Below are 13,963 nucleotides of genomic sequence, written 5' to 3'. Positions count from 1 at the left end.
AAAGGATATTTTTGTATTATTATTCCCTTTTGTTCTCTAAACTTTGAATTTTTGACGAATTTCAATATCTCATTACTACATGTGATATATCATTGGGAAAAAGAGAAGCTATAGATGTTTTTAAGATCATTGGCAATCCATTATTACCACTATTTTATATAAATCGAATTCTAAGTTGAATTTTTATCGTGACTTGTTAAACTTTGGCGGCTCGTAACTAGCTATCTAAACATTATCTGGATCTGAAATTTATTTCATTAGACTAAAGACATTAATCGATATTAATACTAAATAAAAAAATCGGTGGAAATAATGCAAGAAAAAAAAGTTTAGCAATTTTTAGATCAAATTTCGGAAACAAATAAATAAAAACAAAAATATCAGTTACAGGAAAAAGGTACTATATTAGTACTAGCGGCTGCCCGCGACTTCGTACGCGTGGACCTCGTTTTACCCCCGTTAGATATCATGTTGATAGATGGCGTTTCACGGCTTCCCCCGCATGAATATTTACGAACGTCAAAAACAGTAGTTTGTCCAGCGCTGTAGATTTTAACCAATGACGATAGATGGCGCTTTTTAGACACGTCTTTTTTATTTATTGAAGTTTATTTGTCACATATCGTCATATGTGCGATGTGGAAGTCATTGGGGGAGGTTACCTATGTTCAGCAGTGGACGTCCTGTGGCTGAAATGATATCGTCATAAATTATAGCCTATATGAATATGTTATTCTGGGTTATAAACAATAATACTGTAAAGTTTTAACAAAATCCGTTCAGTGGTTTTTGCGTGAAAGAGTAACAACAAACATCCAGACAGCCAAACTTTTGCCTTATAATATTAGTAGAATAGATACATCAATTCCTTATCACAAAGATTACGACACAATTCAATTTAACCAGTTAATCTTGTCAAACTGATATGACTTGTATCTATTCTTTAATATCAATCAAGTACTAAATCCGTTAATTTACTGTTATCAGAAGTATTACCACAGGAAATTATTATTTGGTGAATCATAATAATCGTAATTTTATACGCAAATATTCGAGTATTTGTATACAAATGTATTAAACATGAGAGGATAATGTAGGTTACAAGTTGGTAAAAACTTTGTTATGGGATTTACCGACGGTCAACATGGGTAACTTTAAATTTTAGGGTAATTAACGAATCCGTCAATATACAGATCTAGAGAAAAATAAAATTTATAAAATCAGATATGTATGAAAAGTAAAATAATAAAATGATGATATCAGTTTTCTGACTTCACCATACCATTTATATGCATATTATGTTAACATGGGCTAGTGTCGGCTCATATACCCATTTACCTAACACGCTGTATGACATCGCTGCTGTCATCATTGCTGTCGCGAGCAATGTGTTCTGTTTTTGGGCATATTGCTGCGACACCGGCCCCGCCCCCTTGTCACATCTCCCTTTAGTGTCTGTGATCTGTGGTTATAATGCTTAAAAATATCACACTAAGGCCCGCCAAACACGGACAGCTCGAGCAGTTAGTCAGTGATCAACATACACGGACCACTCTTATAGTCAAGAGTCAACAGCTTGAAGCTGCCAGTGGTAACTGCTCGAGCAGTTGGTATGAACTGCTCAACAAATCACAAGCGCGCGCGCCGTGGAATGAAGAAAGTGGGCGGAGGTAACTGCGCGAGAGCTGTCGACAGCTCGAGCAGTCAGTGTGTGGCTGGCGACTGCTTGACCGCACGATGAAAATTCACCGTAATTGCTGTCGACCGCCCGAATCAGTTGCAACTGCTCGAGCGGTTCGTGTATGTGCGTCCATAGAACTCTGCAGTTCACTGTGAAAGAAGAAAGAAAGAAAGAAAATAACTTTATTTTGGCAACAACAAATTCAGGCAACATAGACATACGCAAAAAAATAATAACTAAGTTGCCAAAAAAGGTCACCCACTCAGTAATATCTTGACAGTGTGACTGCCAAGACACTGATTTTCAGTGGGTGCCTTTTGCAGCGCTATACAAAAAAAAAAAAAGAAATTAGAAGAAAAAAAAAAATAATAAAAACCATAAATTAATCATTCAAAAAATTAAAATTAAATAATAACAAAATACATCATTCATTAAATTAAAACATAACAATATTATTAATAATACATACATACACATGTCAAAAACAAAAACCAATGCTACAGACAGAGAGAAAAAAAAAATACAACTAAAAAAAAAAATGACACTTGTCAAGTTAACATTTGCCAGTTTTGCCACGTCCACCAGCCACGTATAGTTGACCCACGCTGAACTGTCCCACCAAACTCAATGACAGGGGGACTGTGCAGTCGCAGCTTGAAGCTGTCGACCCTGACTGCTTCAAGCGGTCCGTGTATTGCCGACCTAACAAGCGTTTACCTTCACCAGCTATAACATCGTAGGAGACGGTACCCCGGCGGCACTTTTCCCAATCCTTAGTGGTTATACGGAGCTGGAGATGCCAGATGTAAGGAAGAAGGTGAAGAACAACAACCATACCTTGGACATCAAAAAGTTTATCTTCCACAGAGTGAAGCAGCATGGGTGAGAAGTATTTTCTATTTATTTCATCATCATCAGTTCATTAAATAAATAAACAATCTGGTCAATTTCACAAAGCGCCAGCTAGCCCCAAAGTAAGCAACTTATATGCTTGTGTTATAAGTAAATAAATAAAATATCTTTCAACATTTTATACTGCGCTTCTAGTCCTAAACTAAGCAAAGCTTGTACTATATGGGTACTAGACAACGGATATAAACATACTTAAATACTTTTTTTTTTGTAAATACATATACATATTATACATAGAAAACACCCAGTCCAATACAAACAAATATGTTCATGCACACAAATGTTTGTACTGTGCGGGAATCGAACCCGCTACCTCCGGAATAGTAGTCCGTTTCGAACCATTACACCGAACGGCCGACTATTTTAATTTCTGTGACGGGTCTGGGTATTACTATGTATATTATGTACGAGGTATTTAAAAAGTATATAAGTAGTATATCCGTTAAGCTAGCACCCATAACACAAGCATATAAGTTGCTTACTTTGGGGCTAGATGGCACTGTGTGAAACTGTCCAAAGATATTTATAAAGATTTTTTTTGAGAATTGGCTTTTAAAAGCGCTTACAATAAACTATTTCCTTACACAGTTACCGCACAGCCTACTACGAGGACAGTCCCTGGATCGGCACGTTTCAGTACCGTTTCAATGGCTTCAACACAAGCATATTAATTGCTTACTTTGGGGCTAGATGGCACTGTGTGAAATTGTCCAAAGATTTTTTTTGCAAATAGGCTTTTAAAAGCGTTATTAATAAACTATTTCCTTACACAGTTACCGTACGGCCTACTACGAGGACAGTCCCTGGATCGGCACGTTTCAGTACCGTTTCAACGGCTTCAACGGGCAGCCGGCGGATCATTATCTCCGCGCGTTCTTCCAGGAGGACGCTAAGACGTCATTCCAGACGTACTGTGTGGGGGACACGCCTAGGCATAGAATAATGATGAACATTACTGAACAGGTATTTATGGTCTTTAAAATTAACTTTGTTGTCTTTTCTTTCATTATTTCATTTTCTTTTTGTTATACACTAAGGGCTCTGAAACTAGGATCGATTTGAAAAACTCATTCTGCATTAGAATCTTACATTATTTCTGATGAATATAGGTGGTGCGAAGTTCGCCGGGTTAGTTAGTCTATCTATCTAAAGTATTGGTTCCCAAATCGGGTTTGAGACGCGCCCCCTTTCGACCATACAAAAAATTCCGTGGGGTATCTATGGACAGGTCTTCAAAAATGATATCGAGGTTTCTAAAATACTTTTTTTCTAACCCGAATAGTTTGCGTGACAGATGCTTCCAAAGTGGAAAAAAGTTGGTCCCCCCCCCTCTAACTTCTAAAATAAGAAAATGAAAAATCTAAAAAAACATTATGATGTACATTACTATAAAAATTACCAACGAAAATTGTTTTGAACGAGATCTAGTAAGTAGTTTTTTTTTAATACCTCGTAAATCGTAAACCGCTTATTACCGCGTAATCGTTCATACAAATAACTTAAATTAAAAAAAAATATTAATTTCATAAATCAATGGTACGGAACCCTTTGTGCGTGAGTCCGACACGCACTTGGCCGGTTTTTTTTAACTACCAGCGAGCTCGTAACAGTGCTCGTTTTTTAGTTAAAAGTCTCGAGCTAACAAATACGCGCTGTTGCGAGCTAGATAGTTTTTAATAAGTTTCCAGAAATCGTCAATGTCACAACTCTCCTCTGTTACAATTTACCTCGGTCTCCCGTACTGTATATGCTCAAGAAATAAATAAATTAACCCGTTTTCTTCTAGTTTCTTCACCAACCGGATCCAAAGTTCATATTCACGTTCATTGCTGACGTCACGCATGACAACATCAATATGATATCCTGGGCTGATGACGCGACTGTGGACTTCTTAACCAACTTCAAAAGAATGGGCCGCCATAAGGACACGCTGTTATTGTTCATGGGAGACCATGGGACTAGGTGAGAAAACACTCACTCGCTCACTCATTGGATTCAAGTCACTCAATCATCACACACTCATCACTCGCTCACTAACTCATTCATTTACACATTATTCACTCATCACTCACTGTCAGTCAGTCACTCAATCATCACTCACTTCCTAACCCTGTCACTCACTCACTAATTGTCTCACTCTCTCTCTCTCTCTCTTATTCACTCACTCACTCACTCTACACACGTGTCGCATGACAACATCAACATGATATCCTGGGCTGATGACGCGACTGTGGACTTCTTAACCAACTTCAAAAGAATGGGCCGTCATAAGGACACGCTGCTGTTGTTCATGGGAGACCATGGGACTAGGTGAGATAAAACTCACTCAGTCACTCATTGGCACTCAAGTCACTCATCATTCAAGTTCATCCACTCACTCTTTCTCTCTCTCTCTCACACTAACTCACTCTCTCACTCACTTTATTCTGTATATTCTGGGCTGAAGACGCGACTGTGGACTTCTTAACTAATTTCAAAAGAATGGGTCGCCATAAGGACACGCTGTTATTGTTCATGGGAGACCATGGGACTAGGTGAGAAAACTCACTCACTCACCCACTCACTCACTAACTTATTCACTCAGCACTAACTCACTCACTAATTCACTATGCACACAAATTCGTGACCACAATTTTAGTGGTGCCTTCATTTGTTGCGCCGCTTCTTCTCAGCAATTCCCATGTTTGTCTCGAAGCACTGGTTGGCCACAAAAATGAGACTTGAACAAGACATCTTAAGAGTATAAGAGAGAGACAGACAGAAAGAGGAGAATTTTTAAGTAAATCATTCTATTGGATAGTTTTCTAACAACAAAATAGTTCTTCAATTATATTATCAAAAATATTGGACACGTATATTTTTATTTGTCAATCAAACAAGTAATTATAAACTTATGGTGCATTAAAGTTCCATGTGACGTCACAGAGTGCTACATTTTTAAGCACTCCTTGACGTCACCGGCCTCTTCTTTTGAACTTTGGCGCGCTTTATCTCTTTAAATTTTCATTAGTTTGTAAAAGTGAAAATAACGTGTCTAATATTTTTTTACTATTATCCAAATAAATAATTATTAAACGAATTCCAAAATTCTTTCGCAGATACGCCAACGTCAGAAAGACCCTCCAAGGGCGTCTAGAAGAACGGTTACCAGTTATGGCCATCCTACTCCCCGAGAACTTAGTTAAGAAGCGTCCTTCAGCTTCGAAAGCCTTGGAACACAACGCTGGTGTACTGACGACCCCGCACGACGTGCACGCCATGATCCTGGACGCTTTGGGGCTGAGCGAGCAGACGCGCGACTATAGAGTGGCGGGCGCGGACTTGCCGCGGGCCATGTCGCTGCTGGAGCCGGTGAGAAGATAGGATTTGTTCATGGTTTTTATTATAGGTATCTTACGGAGATCTATGGTTTTACTAACGTTTGACTGTCACAAAAACACCATCCCATACATGCACGAAAACATCACTCACTCACTCATCACTCATTCACTCATCATTCACTCACTCGTCACTTACTCGTCACTTACTCATCACTCACTCACTCCCTCATCTCTCACTCATTACTCATTTATCACTCACTCCATTTTAATTCACTCACTCACTCACTCCCTCTTCACTCATTCACTCACTCTTTACTCACTCACTCACTCACTCTTCACTCACTCACTCTTTACTTACTCACCTCACTCACTCGTCACTATCACTCACTCACTTACTCACTCATCATCCACTCACTTATCACTCCCCACTTGTCATTCACTCTTTCACCATTCACTCACTCATCATTCATTCACTTGTCATTCACTCACTCATCACTCACTCGCCTCACTACAAGTCGTTCATCGCTGAGAACGTAGTTAAGAAGCGGCCTTCAGCTTCGAAAGCCTTGGAACACAACGCTGGTGTACTGACGACCCCGCACGACGTGCACGCCATGATCCTGGACGCTTTGGGGCTGAGCGAGCAGACGCGCGACTATAGAGTGGCGGGCGCGGACTTGCCGCGGGCCATGTCGCTGCTGGAGCCGGTGAGAAGATAGGATTTGTTTCATTATAGGGATCTGAAGCTTCGCTGACTCACTCGTCATTCACTCACTTGTCTTTCACTCACTCGTCATTCACTCACGTGTCATTCACTCAGTCGTCATTAACTCACTCGTCATTCACTCAGTCGACATTCACTCACTCGTCATTCATTCGTCTTGCACTCACTCGTCATTCATTCACTCGTCACTCACTCACTCTTTACTCACTCACTCACTCTTTACTCACTCACTCATCTCTTACTCACTCATCACACACTCACTCACTTCACTCATTCATCACTCACATATTCATCAATCACTCATTCACTCCTCACTCATCACTCATTCACTGACTCACTCACTAATCACTCACTCCCTCATCATTCATTTACTCACTCTTTACTCACTCACTCACTCTTCACTCACTCACTCTTTACTTACTCACCTCACTCACTCGTCACTATCACTCACACACAGCACTCACTCTTTCACTTACTTATCATTCACTCACTCACTCAATCATTACTTAATCACTCACTCACTCACTCACTCACTTCACTCATCACTCACTCACTTCACTCATCACTCACTTATCATTTACACACTTATCACTCCCCCCTCGTCATTCACTCCTTCATCATTCACTCACTCAACATTCACTCACTCAACATTTACTCACTCACTGATCATTCATTCAGTCACTCTTCATTCATTCACTTATCACTGGACGCTTTGGGGCTGAGCGAGCAGACGCGCGACTATAGAGTGGCGGGCGCGGACTTGCCGCGGGCCATGTCGCTGCTGGAGCCGGTAAGAGTTACTATGATTTGTTTAATTATAGGTATCTGAAGTTTCAGTGAAGTTTGACTGTCACAAAAACACCGTCCCATACACGCACGAAAACATCACTCACTTACTCATTCACTCACTCATCACTTACTCTTCACTCACTCATCATTCACTCACTCATTCATCACTCAATCACTCCTCACTCATTCATCAATCACTCCTCACTCACTCACGTAGTCCTCACTCACTCATTAACACTCAGTCACTCATCACTTCACTCACTCATCCACTCATGCACTCATCACTCACTTATTCACCCATTCATCACTTTTTCACTCACTTGCACAGTCATCATTCACTCACTCACTCATCAATCACTCACTCACTCATCACGCACTCATTTATTATGTAGGCCCATTTCAGTCCCAAATATGGCTTACCCTGCCACTACTTCGGGATTAGTTTCACCAAAATCCGTTTAGTAGTTTTTGCGTGAAAAAGTAACAAATATCCATCCATTCCTACAACGTTTACATTTATATCATTAGTAGAATATTAGCAGGAAGGAAGTAGAATCTTATCTTGATTATTGTTAATGTATCATTGAACTGCGAGTGGCCACTCACTCATAATGATGCTTACTCGATTGACTGATAAGGTAGCGGTTTAAGTAGCACTTAAATTAACTGATTAGTTACAATCAAGACCCCCTGTTAGGTGGATTGTCGACTTGAAAAAGATACTTCATTAAAAACGACGGGAGATTGAATAATATTGATAAAAAATAAGGCAATCAATAATATATTACATGAAAATAACTCTAAACACTATAATCTTTTACTAGCGGCCGCCCGCGTCTTCGTACGCGTGGATCCCGTTTTACCCCCTTAGGGGTGGAGTTTCGTAAAATTCTTTCTTAGCGGATCCCTACGTCATAGCATCTACCTGCATGCCAAAGGATGATGGGCACAAATGTATGGAAAGTAGTACCCGCTCCAATAGCCATAACCAATATATATTTCAAAAGGCCTTTAGATGTAGGAAAATATCTGCTATGGGGCCAGTTCTAATTCACGTTTTGAAAGCAGTAATTCCACTAAGTATTATAAGAAAGTATAACACAATCATCCATGTATACGAGTATGTACTATGACTACAATCTATTAATATAACTAAAAGAAGCATTGAAAGGGAAAGGATTATACCTACGACGAACTACCCAAGCTATTAGCCCTTGATTCTCTTTCATCATCATCATCATGATCATTTTAGCCATAGCACATCCAGTTGAACATAGGCCTCCCCCAATGATTTCCACAATGGCCGGTTGGTTGCAGCCTGCATCCAGCGTATTCCCGTTACCTTTATGAGGTCGTCGGTCCTTTAGCAACTGTTTCGTACCGAAATAAATTTATTAGTTTCTTAATTTTAGTTTAAGATAAAACAACACAAACTGGAAGGAATTTGCTCTTTTCTTAATTGCATTTTTTAATCACAAACTGGCAACATTCTTTCCAATCCTATGGAGCGAGGCTCGCGATTGCGATTGCGACGCCCCCCAGTGACGCAAGAGTTTTGAGTTCGGAAGGACGCCCGTGCGCAACAGCGGTGTGTTCTTTAATTCGGCAACCACCTAAGCGTTTGTCAATTTCCAAAATCAAGTGAATCTAATGAGTGCGGGATCCAGCCCCTATGGAACTATGGTCTTTTTCATCAATATGTGCTAATACTTCACAAGCAAACTGCATTTCGGAGATACGCCGGGCCCGGCTGAGCACGCGGCTGGCACTGTGGAAAAGAGGTTTGTTCGCCGTTTGTTTGAAAATTTAGTATAGCTAACAGGCATCACTTGGCATTTTCAACCCCCATACGCTAGTCATTTTGGTGGACTATTCGAAGCGGGTGTTAAAAGCTTTAAGCATCATTTTCATCGTGTGGTCGGCACACGAACTTTGACATATGACGAGATGCATACGCTCTTATGTCAAATAGAGGCGATTCTCAATTCGCGCCCACTTTGTGTTTTAAGTGCAGACTCAAGGGATCCTCTCCCTTTGACTCCATCACATTTTTTAATAGGTGAGCCCTTAACGTCAATTCCTGACATTTCTTTAGTGGATGAGAATCCTAGCCGCTTAGCAAGATGGCGTCTCATCCAACAGTCCACTCAACATTTTTGGAAGAGATGGAGTCTTGAGTATTTACATCATATTCAACAAGCAACCAAGTGGTTTAGTAATCGCGGTGCCCCGATTCGTGAGGGCATGATTGTGGTGTTACGCGAAGACAACGTTCCTCCCTTGCAGTGGAGACTTGCGCGTGTTCACGCCTTACACCCAGGTCCTGACGGGATCTGTCGGGTCGTTACTTTACAAATTGGACAGTCGTTCTTCAAACGAGCTGTTGTTAAGATTTGTCCTCTTCCTGTTGAGTAGGGAGTAGGTACGTTTTGCATCTAAGTAAAGCTAGAGTAGTTTTAGGTTTATAGTTAGGTTTCACTCTACAAATAGCTTAGATACTTGTAAGTTTCTTATCGTAGGTTTTGTCTTGTTAAAAGATACTCGGTACTTTTAAGGTGAGCGGTATGTTTCGTACCGAAATAAATTTATTAGTTTCTTAATTTTAGTTTAAGATAAAACAACACAAACTGGAAGGAATTTGCTCTTTTCTTAATTGCATTTTTTAATCACAAACTGGCAACATTCTTTCCAATCCTATGGAGCGAGGCTCGCGATTGCGATTGCGACGCCCCCCAGTGACGCAAGAGTTTTGAGTTCGGAAGGACGCCCGTGCGCAACAGCGGTGTGTTCTTTAATTCGGCAACCACCTAAGCGTTTGTCAATTTCCAAAATCAAGTGAATCTAATGAGTGCGGGATCCAGCCCCTATGGAACTATGGTCTTTTTCATCAATATGTGCTAATACTTCACAAGCAAACTGCATTTCGGAGATACGCCGGGCCCGGCTGAGCACGCGGCTGGCACTGTGGAAAAGAGGTTTGTTCGCCGTTTGTTTGAAAATTTAGTATAGCTAACAGCAACCCATAATTAAATCCTTAAGAAGTAATAAAATTCTAACCCCTTTATTAATAAAATTAAGTTACACCCTAGTTGAACTCTGGCTTGGTATGGAAATGTCATTTTAATCCTTGGTTCATCCTAGGTATAACTTTTTATTAATAAGGGGTAGTAGTTCTTCAAATAAAAATATTTATTTCACAATTATCCCTATAAATAATTACAGAGTTAAGGAAGGATGCTGGAGCAGTAAACCCTTCATGCCTCGCATAACCTAAGTACCATACGATAGACACGTGTGATACTTCGACTACACAAAAAGTATGTTTATCTTCGAACGCAACCAGATCTGAGGCTGGTGGCCATAGTAAATGTTGTTCGTCTTGGTAAGACCTTTCAAATGACACTACAAACATAACTATTGGAGCCGGGTACCATTCTGCAAAAAAGTATGTTTATCTTCGAACACAACCAGATCTGAGGCTGGTGGTCATAGTAAAAGTTGTTCGTCTTGGTAAGACCTTTCAAATGACACTAGAAGCATATCTATTGGAGCCGGGTACCATTTTGCCCATTGTCCTTTCAGCCCGATTCGTCCAGTGGTTTGGGCTGTGCGTTGATAGATCACTATGTCAGTCAGTCAGTCACCTTTGAGTTATTATAATTAGCTGGGTCAAATTGGTCCCACTATATTTCTAGAAAAGTTTCTTAGCTATCTGTTTATTTTGTATGTGATATTTTTTGTCAAAAATAACGTAAACTCATAACGTGTAACTCAGTCAGCGCCTGGGGTATGGGAGCGTTGGGTGACATTGTCATAATATGACGTGACAGACCATACAAATCTGTGGCCTAATTCACGTATTTTGACAGTCAAGATCTCGCTGACGTTCAGAAGTCGTCCCATTGAAAAACAGTTCTAAATCAGTATTCACAAGGGTCATTTTAATAGAACGATTACTCGATAGGATCGCAACTCAGTTAGTCCAGTCAATGAATGCCTTAACGACGGTGTAGAGAGAAATCCGTGGAACACAATTTCTGACCTCGGAACTTTATTTAGCCTAGTTAGGTGGTGAACATAGCAAAAGTCCCCGCCCTTAGCCCTTGAGCCGGCGGGGAGAGGGGGGTTTAAAGGTACCACTTTTCGGTTTTTCGCTTAATCCTCGGAAACTATGCGTCCTAGTGACATGACTACTATGAACCAAAAAAAGCTTATTCAATTTGCTACAGGTGAGACCGTCAAGTTTTTCTATATCTTGTATAGTTTTTGCGGCATCTGCTCTAGAAGGTCTGTAAAATTGGAAATTTTATTGTTGTCTTACATGTTCCTTTCAGGAGAAAATCGACTAAATCAACATTGAGCAAACACTATAGACATGCGGGAGCATGTTAAGCCTAGTTCCATGGAGGGGACTGCACCGTGCGTATATTTAGACGAACCAATTAGAGCCACCATTGACTCCTCATCATTCAAAAACTACTGTGCATTAACACTTCAAATTTGGCTCATGTATTGAGACTTGCAAGATATACATCAGCTTCAAATTTCATAAATATACCTCAAACGGTTATTTAGGTATTGACGTTCAAAAATCGATATTTAGAGCACTAAAATCTATCTATCACATGTGAAATGTTAAAATTTACTGGTTTTTTATTTGTTCCTTTGTATTTACATAACTACCTTTCTGGATGCCAAATTTGAACCTTCGAGGTCATCTGGAAGTGGTTAGAATTTGGTCTATAGGTCAGACATGTAGATTTTTGGACGTCAATATCTAAAGAACCGTTTGAGGCATATTTATGAAATTTGAAACTGATGTATATCTTGCAAGTCTCAACACATGAGCCAAATTTGAAGTGTTAATGCACAGTAGTTTTTGAGTGATGAGGAGTCAAAAGTGGCTCAAAGTGATTCGTCTAAATATACGCACGGTGTAGTCCCCTCGCTGGAACTAGGCTTAACATGCTCCCGCATGTCTAGAATGATTGCTCAATGTTGATTTAGTCGATTTTCTCCTGATGGGAACATGTAAGACAAAAATAAAATTTCCAATATTACAGACCTTCTAGAGCAGATGCCGCGAAAACTATACAATTTATAGAAAAACTTGTCTATCTCATCTGTAGCAAATTGAATATGCTTTTTTTGGTTCAAAGTAGTCATGTCACTAGGACGCATAGTTTCCGAGGATTAAGCGAAAAACCGAAAAGTGGCAACTTTAAACCCCCCTCTCCCCGCCGGCTCAAGGGCTAAGGGCGGGGACTTTTGCTATGTTCACCTCCTAACTAGTCTAAATAAAGTCCTGAAGTCAGAAATTGTGTTCTACAGTTTTCCATCTATAATGCTTTATTGACTGGACTAAGTGTTTTGTTGTTGAAGTTTTGTTACGTGAATAAGGCTACTGAAGCCCATTTGAAGTTTTGCTAATGTTGGACGTTACAAAAACACCCTCCCGTGCCACTCCCATTCCCCTGACTGACCTATAATTAAACTATCATATCTCTGTTCCAGATACCCAAGAACCGTTCCTGCAGCGAGGCAGGTATTGAACCGCATTGGTGCGCGTGCGTCTCGTGGAAAAACGTGACCGTCGGCGACCCCATGCACGACCGAGTGGCCAACGCGTTGGTCGACTTCATCAACGAACTTACTCTGCCAGTCAGGTAATATAACTTTTTGTTTTTCTTTTTTTTTCTTTTTCTTTTCTTTTTCTTTTTATCAAAATTCCTCTTCTTCTTTTTGTCCTGCCTTACGAAAAAATTCCCACAGCTGCAACTCCTGTGTAGCCAGGATCTACAGCTTGACCGTCACTAAAAACCCAACCAGTGAAGGCCAAGCTTATACCAAGGAAAAGTTGAATTATTATTGGTGTACTTGGATACCTACATATTGTGTTATTTACCATAGTCTGGTCGCCGAGCACGTAGAATTTTGTCCAATGACCCCAAGCTACCCATCCTTATCGCTCGCGCGTAATTATGTTGCTGTCGCGCTCGCACACTCACTGCGGGTGCCAGTCGCACATTCGCGACAGCAATATCATTCGGGTCATTGGACAAAATTCTACGTGCTCAGAAACCGGGCTTTAGCCCTGTTTCACCACTAATTTAGTTTGTTGATTGATTTATCGCTCTTTTTTATATCTATTTTATTTAAATGATTTATTAATTTCAGAGATCAATGTGTTCCTCGAACTTTGACGAGCATATCGTGGGTTATGAAGCAACAACCTAACAAGGGCGTCATGGAGTTTAAAGAGGTAAATTGAAATCAGAAAGCTGAACCTTTTAACTTTGCCATGCCTATACATTTATGAATTGGGATTATTTATTTTGTGAAAAAATATTCATATTTTTCACGACATAATATAGACATAATAACCAGTAAAGTAGAAGACATCCTAACAGGCTTAAATTGCCGGCTATAAAGTCTACTTTTTACAGTAAGAACTGTTTTATAATGGCCATTAAAGTATTTAATAAAATTCCAGACTCTATCACTGACTTGCATGTAAACCAATTTAAAAAATGTTTT

At 40.0% G+C, this 13,963-nt stretch overlaps 1 protein-coding gene across 4 annotated transcripts in view; it reads left to right on the top strand.

Annotated features, from left to right (window-relative positions):
• LOC114353432 (uncharacterized) overlaps nucleotides 1-13,963 on the top strand; it is a 30,781-nt gene that overhangs the window by 14,421 nt on the left and 2,397 nt on the right. For 3 of the 4 annotated variants that reach the window (XM_028305448.1, XM_028305447.1, XM_028305445.1), the window contains 6 exons: nucleotides 2,408-2,563; nucleotides 3,367-3,556; nucleotides 4,380-4,555; nucleotides 5,692-5,944; nucleotides 12,941-13,092; nucleotides 13,604-13,688. In XM_028305448.1, the coding sequence (XP_028161249.1) occupies nucleotides 2,408-2,563; nucleotides 3,367-3,556; nucleotides 4,380-4,555; nucleotides 5,692-5,944; nucleotides 12,941-13,092; nucleotides 13,604-13,688 (1,012 nt within the window). Of the gene's footprint in view, nucleotides 1-2,407; nucleotides 2,564-3,181; nucleotides 3,212-3,366; nucleotides 3,557-4,379; nucleotides 4,556-5,691; nucleotides 5,945-12,940; nucleotides 13,093-13,603; nucleotides 13,689-13,963 lie in introns of all 4 variants that reach the window. The other variant, XM_028305446.1, reaches the window with a different exon arrangement.

The sequence above is a fragment of the Ostrinia furnacalis genome, unplaced genomic scaffold (assembly GCF_004193835.3).
Source record: "Ostrinia furnacalis isolate ACB-3 unplaced genomic scaffold, ASM419383v2 OfSCF1657, whole genome shotgun sequence".
Taxonomy (NCBI): domain Eukaryota; kingdom Metazoa; phylum Arthropoda; class Insecta; order Lepidoptera; family Crambidae; genus Ostrinia; species Ostrinia furnacalis.
The sequence above is the reverse complement of the archived record's forward strand: the minus strand, read 5'-3'. Positions and strand labels throughout refer to the sequence as shown.